This window comes from Lactuca sativa, chromosome 1 (genome assembly GCF_002870075.4).
Source record: "Lactuca sativa cultivar Salinas chromosome 1, Lsat_Salinas_v11, whole genome shotgun sequence".
NCBI lineage: Eukaryota > Viridiplantae > Streptophyta > Magnoliopsida > Asterales > Asteraceae > Lactuca > Lactuca sativa.
The window spans coordinates 208397446-208406180 of NC_056623.2; the positions used below are offsets into that span (position 1 = coordinate 208397446).

Genomic DNA, 8735 nt, shown 5'->3' on the forward strand with positions numbered 1-8735 from the left:
TATTATTATTATTATTATTATTATTATTATATAAGCATTTAAACATTATTTTCCATCCACTATGTACAGACAGGGGCCATCCATCAAACACCGGAGGGCAGGACCATTTTGACATATTGCACTTCTGAAATCCAACAACCCTATGCGGCTCTTTAAACCAGATTCCCCGTACCGCGAGTAGTTAAAAAGATATTATAACGGCACTTATATAAGTCATAATAATACCCCAAATATTTATTATAAGTTCATAAGAACAATATTAATTTTAAATATCAGCTATATTAAAATAGGGTAAGCATAACTTACTTACAATGGGGTTTTAGCTAGGAGCCGGCCTCTGTAGGGGCATAACTTCGTCGCTGAATCTTTCTATGAAAGATGCGTGCAACGGTTCATTGCTCACCTTAGTATACCAAAACTACAGAAAGATAAGTCGAATCACAAGGGACCGGAATGCTCGGGGGGGATAAGAAGAGAAAGACTGTTGAATCAAGAGATTGATATAACAAATATGAGAGTCCAAGGCTCTTATTTATAGTAATTGAATTTTCAAAAAGTACCATCATAATTACTTAATGACCTTATAGTTATATAAACAACTAAATACCCCTTTATAATACTATTTTTAATAGATTTAACGATATTTGTACTAAACTAATGTCGAAAGTATTCAACATTAGTCTTATAAAGACTGCATCGTCGATACCTTTCTAATAATATATACATATGTATATATACGTGTATGCATATATGATTTATACTTTATTTTAATACGTAAATATGCTATTATAATTTGTAACTCGTTCATACGAGCTCTGTTTTTTACGCTCTTTATATACACGCGTAGGCGGAAACGTACTCTACAACTTTCATTTAGACTCTGTCGGCTGATTTTGACATTATGTTTAAAGTTATATTTTTAAAAGGCTGGGACAGGAAAAGTACGTTAAAATATATAACATTTATTCATCCGATGTCCGTTTTCGTCTGTCTTTTTACCGTTGCGCTACGATTAATGAGATCTTCGATTCTCATATAGGTTGTGTTAGCCAAAAATCGATCGATCTAACATTCGAATTTCAGGGTGTGCAACTATGCCAAATCTAAGAAAAATCATAACTTCCTTATACGAAGTCAAATTTTGACATTCTTTTTATGCACAGTCCTGGTTTAACGTATATTACAACTTTCATTTAGATATCTAAGGCTAAAAATTTGTTTATCAAAATTTTAGTTTTTACATTACGCGGTGTCGTGTCGGTTTCGCCGAAAACTTCGACGCGCCATAACTTATTCGTGATAACTCGGATTTCGGTGTTCTTTATATGTATGAAACCCTTGTAACATATACTATAACTTTGTTAAGATTGATCCCTATAAATAATCTTTCATCAAAAACCTACTTTTGATGCTCATTGTCTCTAAATTGAAGAGCCCAGATCTGCGGGTGTTACAATATCCGACTAATAGCTTTCTCACAAAAGAATAGGAGAAACATGGAATATCGACTAATATGGTGCTGGAAAAAACTCCAGCCTCGATGGCGAGATATGGTCATGCCCTTGAAATCATCATGGTGACTATCAAGTTAATCTATTAAGGGAAGATTGGAATAATGCGACCTGATGGATAAACCAAGGATCGTTTGGCTGAAAGAAGTCCCTATTACAGTTTCCACGTTCATTTGGAGGGCTAAGTAGAGATGTATCCCAACATTGGTGGCCATATCTAGTCGAGGTATCCTTGTTAACTCAACAATCTGTTGCCAATGTAGTATAAATGTGGAAACAATGGATCACGTTTTGGTTGAACGTTTATATGCTAAAATTGTCATGGAATGGATAATTGAGGTGGTGTCACGTCCTAATTGTTAATCTTGGCACAGTTCATAACGTAATAGTTTTTCCATCAACCTGGAGGAATTGCTTCAAAAACAAGAAGAGATTATTGGGGATTTATTACGGAGCTTTATGGAATATCTGGAAGGGATATATACAGTAAAGTCTTAATATTTTCATCAATTTGATAAGAAAGTCCTAAACTTTATTTTTTTTGACAGTAAAGTCTAAATTACCGGCAGTTTTTGACACTTTTACCCTTTTTTCCCGGTTAGCCGGTAATTAGGATTTTTTTGTCAAAAAAAATAAATTTTAGGACTTTCTCGTCAAATCCTCAATTAAGACTTTACTGTCATAAAAATATAGTTTAGGACTTTCTTGTCAAATCGTTAAAAATATTGGGACTTTAGTGTATATATAATTTTTTTTTGTTAGAAATTGAATGGTATAATACTCTTTAAACATAAAAGTTATTAAAACCTTCTCTAATCAGCTAAATCTTATTGAAATCCTTAACGTTTGCTTCTTGTTAAATCCTTTTTTTAATCTCAAGAAACCGACATTGAAAAAATTGAGATAATCAAGAAAGAAATAAATGTTAAGGAAATGTTGGTTTGTTGAGATTAAAAAAAAAAGATTTAACAAGAAATAAATGTTAAGGATTTCTATAGGATCTAGCTTACTAGAAAATGTTTTAATAACTCTTATGCTTAAAGAGTATAATACCATTAAATTTCTAACAAAAAAAGGAGATATATACTAAAGTCCTATTATTTTCAACAATTTGACAAGAAAGTCTTAGACATTATTTTTTTGCCAATAAAATCATAATTGACGATTTGACAAGAAAGTCCTAAACTTTATTTTTTTTGATAAAAAAGTCCTAATTACCGGCTAACCGGAAAATGGTGAAAGTGTCAAAAATTACTGGTAATTTGGAATTTACTGTCAAAAAAATAAAGTTTAGGACTTTTTTGTTAAATCGATTAAAATATTAGGACTTTAATGTATATATCCCTATCTGGAAAGCTAGAAATGACAACTATTCAACACAAAAATGTTACAACCTAAAAAAGTGACATATATCATTATGTCCATCATCTACACATGGATCAAATATAGAGGAAAAACAGAGGCGATTAGTTGGGTATACCGGTGCTCCAAACCTTTCATAGGGCTGAATATTTCTCCTTTAGTTATTGTCTTTCTTTATGTTGTTGTACTCTTGCCCAGAGCCGGCCCAATGCAGGTTCATCCAGTGCTATTGAACAGGGCCCAAAAAATTAGAGGGCCCATTTTTTTTTTGCATTCTGTAATAGGTATGTTAATTAGGCCCAAAAAAATTAGGTCATAACCATAGCCGACGAACGCAGGAAGCAACAAAAGCTGTGGACACAGGAAGCAACAAAAGCAGCGGGAGCGGGAACTGAATTTTCGGGAAAAAAAAAAACTCTTCGGTTTCTTCATTGATAACGCACGCATGGATAATAGGAATCATCATTACTGGAACGGTAACTTCAATTTACATTCATTTATCTTTCAATTCTATTCTATCAATTTACATTCACTTCTTAGTTCTTCCTTCTTTATCTTCTTCTTCACTGATCAGTTTTTACAAAGATTACCAACAATTTTAGAAGCTTCAAAATCAGAATTCGGAATCATCAAATTTCGAAATCAGAAGGTTCAAAATCACAATTCTGAAATTCGAAATAAGAAGCTTCAAAAATCAAAATCTTATAGCTTAAGGTTTCGAAATCAAAGGTATAATACTAAACTGAAACTTTAGTTTTGTTTTTCATGGGTTTGTTTTTTCTAATTGAGTAATTTCATAATTTCAGATTTCTTATCGGTTCTTCTTTATTCATTTTCTTTAAGTCCAAATTACTGAATCAGGAGGAACAATCAACAATATCAGTTTTCAAAGCTTTAAACTTACAAGGAACAAGGAATTGAGGTAAATTCTAATTTCAAATTTCTATTTTTTCTGATTTTTTGTTTATGATAATTTCTAATTTGTAAGAACTAAGAAGTAATTATGATCTCACCATCTCAGATTGCAGATTTTCTGTTTTCCTTAGAAGCACATTCTTGTTTTTTTGATTTGAAGTGTCAAAAATAATAAGGTATTTTTGGATTTATGCTATGATATCATTGCAGATTTTGTGATTTCTTAAAAGCATATTTTGATTTTTTTTCTTTGCAGTCCAGTTTTGATACTTCTCTTGGGGATTAGAAGTGTGGAAAATCTGAATCAAGAAGGAATCTATAAATTGGAAGTCATAAATAAGGTCGTTTCTTTCTTTTCTATAACTTATGATGCCTCCTAGAATAAAAAAATATGCATCTGGATATGGAAAACGTAAAAAGAAAAAAAAATTGTAGAAGATAATAAAATTCAAGCAGGATCTATGGATAAGTTTATAACAAAAAAAAACACAAAACTTTATGGAAAATGAAACACAAAACGTTAATGAAGCTAATCTTGATAATAATGATAATGATAATGTTAATGTTGATGTTAATTTGAATGCTAGTGATAATGTTGATGTTAATGATAATCCTAATGTTGTTGATGATAATGTTGATTTTCACACTTTTGATATATTTGATCCAAGAAATTGGGATGCTCTTGATTCTAATATGATAAATATTTTAGTATTGAAAGGTCCTAAAAGAGATTTTTCTATTACAAAAGGTCCTAAAGATAAATATTTAAGAAGATTTTCTGCAACATATTATACTAAAACTTTACCAAATGGGGAAAAATGTGATAGAGATTGGCTTGTTTATTCTAAAGAAATTGATAAAATTTTTTGTTTTTGTTGTAAAATATTTCGTAAAGGGTGTGGGAAGCGTCAATTAGCAAATGAGGGTTTTAGAGATTGGATACATCTTAACACTAGAATTAAAGAGCATGAAACTAGTATGGAACATGTTAAAAATATAAATACTTGGTATGATTTGCGTTTAAGATTACAAAAAAATAAAACTATTGATAATGCGGCTCAAAAACAATTAGAAAAAGAAAAAGTTCATTGGAGACAAGTTTTGTTGAGAATTATTTCTATTGTGAAATTTCTTGCTAAACATAATCTAGCTTTTCGTGGTACTAATGAGAAATTGTATGAAGATAACAATGGAAATTTTTTAGGATTATTTGAAATGTTGGCTGAGTTTGACATGGTTTCTTATGACCATATACAACGTATTACAAATGAAATTGGTATCCATAAACATTATATTGGGCATAGGATACAAAATGAATTAATACTTTTGCTTTCTTCAGAAATAAAGTCTATGATTATTAAAAAGATAAAAAATGCAAAATATTTTTCAATAATACTTGATTGTACTCCCGATATAAGTCATCAAGAGCAAATGACTATTATTTTAAGATATGTAGATGTCTCGTCAAATGTTGTTTGCATTGAAGAATCTTTTTTAGGGTTTTTAGATGTAAATGATACAACCGGCCAAGGACTCTTTGATGTTTTACAAAATGAATTGAATTTGCTTGATCTTGACATTAATAATGTACGTGGCCAAGGTTATGATAATGGATCAAATATGAAAGGAAAACATCAAGGAGTGCAAAAAAAGCTTTTAGATATAAATTCAAGGGCTTTTTATACTCCTTGTGGTTGTCATAGTTTGAACTTAACTTTGTGTGATATGGCTAATACTTGTGGTAAAGCTAAAAGTTTTTTTGGAACAATACAACGTATCTATACAATTTTTGCAAATTCCACTAAGAGATGGCAAATTTTAAAAGATAATGTGAAAGGGTTAACTCCTAAATCGTTGTCATCCACTCGTTGGGAGAGTCGTGTTGATAGTGTTAAAGCTATAAGATTTCAAATTTTCGATATACAAAAAGCTTTACTTCAAGTAGCAAAAAATGATAATTATCCAAAAATAACAAGTGAAGCTAAATCCTTAGCAAAAAATGAACTTGGCAACTTTGAGTTTATATTGGCATTAGTAATTTGGTATGAAATGTTAAACACTGTTAATTTAATTAGCAAACAATTGCAATCAAAAGATATGCTTATTGATGTTGCTATGGAAAAAATAAAGGGGTTGATTTCGTATTTTAAGGAATATAGAGAAAATGGGTTTTTAAATGCCTTACAAACTGCAAAAGATATTGCCTTAGAAATGGGCATTGATCCAATATTTCCTAAAAAACGTGAACCTAAAATAAAAAAACATTTTGATGAGATTTCAAACGATACTTCTTATAGTTTTTCACAATCCGCCCAAGAGAAATTTAGGGTTAAATATTTTATTTATATTGTTGATCAAGCAATTACTTCTTTAACTACAAGGTTTGAACAATATCAACAATATGATAAAATATTTGGCTTTTTGTTTAATTCAGAAAAATTACTTTCATTAGATGATATAACCTTAAAGTCTTGTTGTATGTCTCTTGAAACTTCACTCAAGAAAGATGAACAATCGGATATTGATGGGAATGACTTATATGTTGAATTAAAATTACTTTTACATCTCTTGCCTAAGGAAAAATTGACAGCAATTGATATCCTAAATTTTTTAAAACGCGTTGATTGTTTTCCTATTACATCTATTGCATATAGAATTATGTTGACTATTCCTGTTACTGTTGCATCTGCAGAACGGAGTTTTTCAAAATTGAAGATTTTGAAGTCCTACTTAAGATCTACAATGACTCAAGAACGACTTAATGGATTGGCTTTGATGGCGATTGAGCGTAACATGTTGGATAAAGTTACTTATGAAGATGTTATTGAAAATTTTATTTCATCGAATATTAGGAGGATGACTATTTTCAAGTAGAAGTTATTTTTTTTTGTATTATTTTGAATGGAATTTTAATTTTATGTATTTGCAATAGAAAATTAAATTATTTTTTTTTTGCTTAAATTTTAAGATTTTTCAAATTTTAGGGCCTATTTTTTGTTAAATCGCACAGGGTCACCAATATCTCGGGGCCGGCCCTGCTCTTGCCTAGTGTCTTGATAGAAAAATATTTCTCCTTTAGTTATTGTCTTTCTTTATGTTGTTGTACTCTTGCCTAGTGTCTTGCTAGTTTTCTATCGTCTTTTTTTTTTTTTTTTGTATATATATCTCTTATTTGTTGGTTAAAAAAAAAATAGTAGTCTTTGGGATCAACGATTGTGAGAATACGATAGTATAGTGTCGTTATTTTCAATTTGCTGGATTTATTGTTGGTGATTTTGCTCTTATAAGATATAAATTTTCAAAATGGTGCGTTTTTAGGTTTTTTAAGATTTTTTATGCCATTTTCGATTTTCACTCCGTGGTAATAGTTTTTTTTTTTTTTTTTTTTTTTTTTTTTTTTTTTTTTTTTTTTTTTTTTTGAGGTATCTAATATTTGTAAGTATGTTTACTTCCAAATAAACGATTCTTCAAGAATTTTCAATCAAATAAATTCTAATCAATTTACTTTTTAAGGATACCACAACCGTAGCAGTTTGATTTATTTTATTTTTTATTTAATTTCTCTTTTTATTTTTCTATTTTATTTATTTATTTATTTTTTTGTAAGTATCAATTTCAGGTAAATTCTCCAAATTACTTTTTAATTAATTATTCAAATTACAGTTAAGATGTGGCCGTCGTTTTTTTTTTCTTCCATGTCAAAGATGAGTATTTTCTAAACATAAGTAAGGCGATGATAAAATAATGATTTTTTAGATTATTGCTCAATTGTGAATGACATTGTAATGAAAATGACTTTTTTTTAAAAAAAATTATGGTTTAATTCATGTTTTTAATTACCGAGACACAAACCAACATATATTTGGTATGCATATATGTTGATTACAGATTAGATTGCCAACAATTTTTATTATGTAGGCATATATTTGTTCAACTTATACAATTCATTTTAGTCAAATGCTTCCATAATGTTATTCTAATAAAGACCATTTTTGTTATCTTGTCATAAAAATAGAAAAAAGCTAGCTATAATGGATTGAGCAGTGATGACTGAACGATAAAAGTTATTATTTAAGAATAAATTTACAATTCTTAATATCTGTCATATTCTATCAGAATTTATAATTTTATTATAATAGAATGCAATGAATATAAATGCATGGAATATAAATGTCCATTGAACATATATTATTTGATTCTTTTACTATTTGTGTTTTGTTTTTGTAATTACAGCTTAAAAGTATTATATATTATTCTTACATAATGACTCCTATTTGGTTTGCATATCAATAAGAGACTACTATTACAAAAATAAGTTTTGTTTTTATACTTATTACATACATTTAGGAGACGAACCAACAAAGAGAAAGAATTCTTCCAAAATTTTCAAGAATGTATGTTAAGATTTTTTTGTTGATGTATTTTAGTTTTTCATTGCATTTTTAAAGTCCATTCTCATAAAATTGTATACAGATTTTGCAAGGATAACTTTTATATTAACATTGTTACATTAAATGTTATGTTATTCGATATATTCTTAGAAAATGATTGAAAATTTATCTAATATTACCGGAAAAAACCTTTGGCTTTCAAGATTAAATACTCTTTATTGGTTTATGGATGACATTCTTTAGAATATATTATTATAATACAATGTGAGTCTCACAAAATAAAATGAGGCAATAATTAAAAATTCCTTTTAGAAAAAGATACTAAATTAGTTTAAAAAAAATCAGATTTTTAAAATTAAAAGAATTTATTATTCTTTAAAATATGAAATTTTCTTTTCTTAAACATAATTTAACTGACTAAAATAGACTTACAATAAATCTTGTTGATTATATGATCCATGTTATCAAATTGTAATATCATAGACCTTTATTTTATATTTATTCATTTTATTTATCAATTGGTTCAGAATTATGCTTACAACCACACAATAAATAT

The 8735-nt window shown here is 28.6% G+C and overlaps 1 protein-coding gene across 1 annotated transcript; it reads left to right on the plus strand.

Annotated features, from left to right (window-relative positions):
* Positions 1–4286: 4286 nt before the first annotated feature.
* LOC111912529 (uncharacterized) lies at positions 4287–8422 on the plus strand. Its single transcript, XM_042897685.2, has 8 exons — positions 4287–4608; positions 4723–5897; positions 5940–6658; positions 7211–7223; positions 7396–7407; positions 8022–8028; positions 8136–8182; positions 8330–8422. Exons 1-8 carry the CDS (start codon positions 4287–4289, stop codon positions 8420–8422), a joined length of 2388 nt encoding a protein of 795 aa, XP_042753619.2.
* The last annotated feature ends 313 nt before the right edge of the window (positions 8423–8735 follow it).

Bases quoted from the DNA above. Each gene is read 5' to 3' on its own strand.
- LOC111912529 (XM_042897685.2), top strand. From the start codon at position 4,287: ATGGAAAATGAAACACAAAACGTTAATGAAGCTAATCTTGATAATAAT. The intron at 5,898-5,939 runs GTTGCTATGGAA...TCGTATTTTAAG, and splicing joins CAAAAGATATGCTTATTGAT to GAATATAGAGAAAATGGGTT. The intron at 8,183-8,329 runs GTATGTTAAGAT...ATATATTCTTAG, and splicing joins CTTCCAAAATTTTCAAGAAT to AAAATGATTGAAAATTTATC.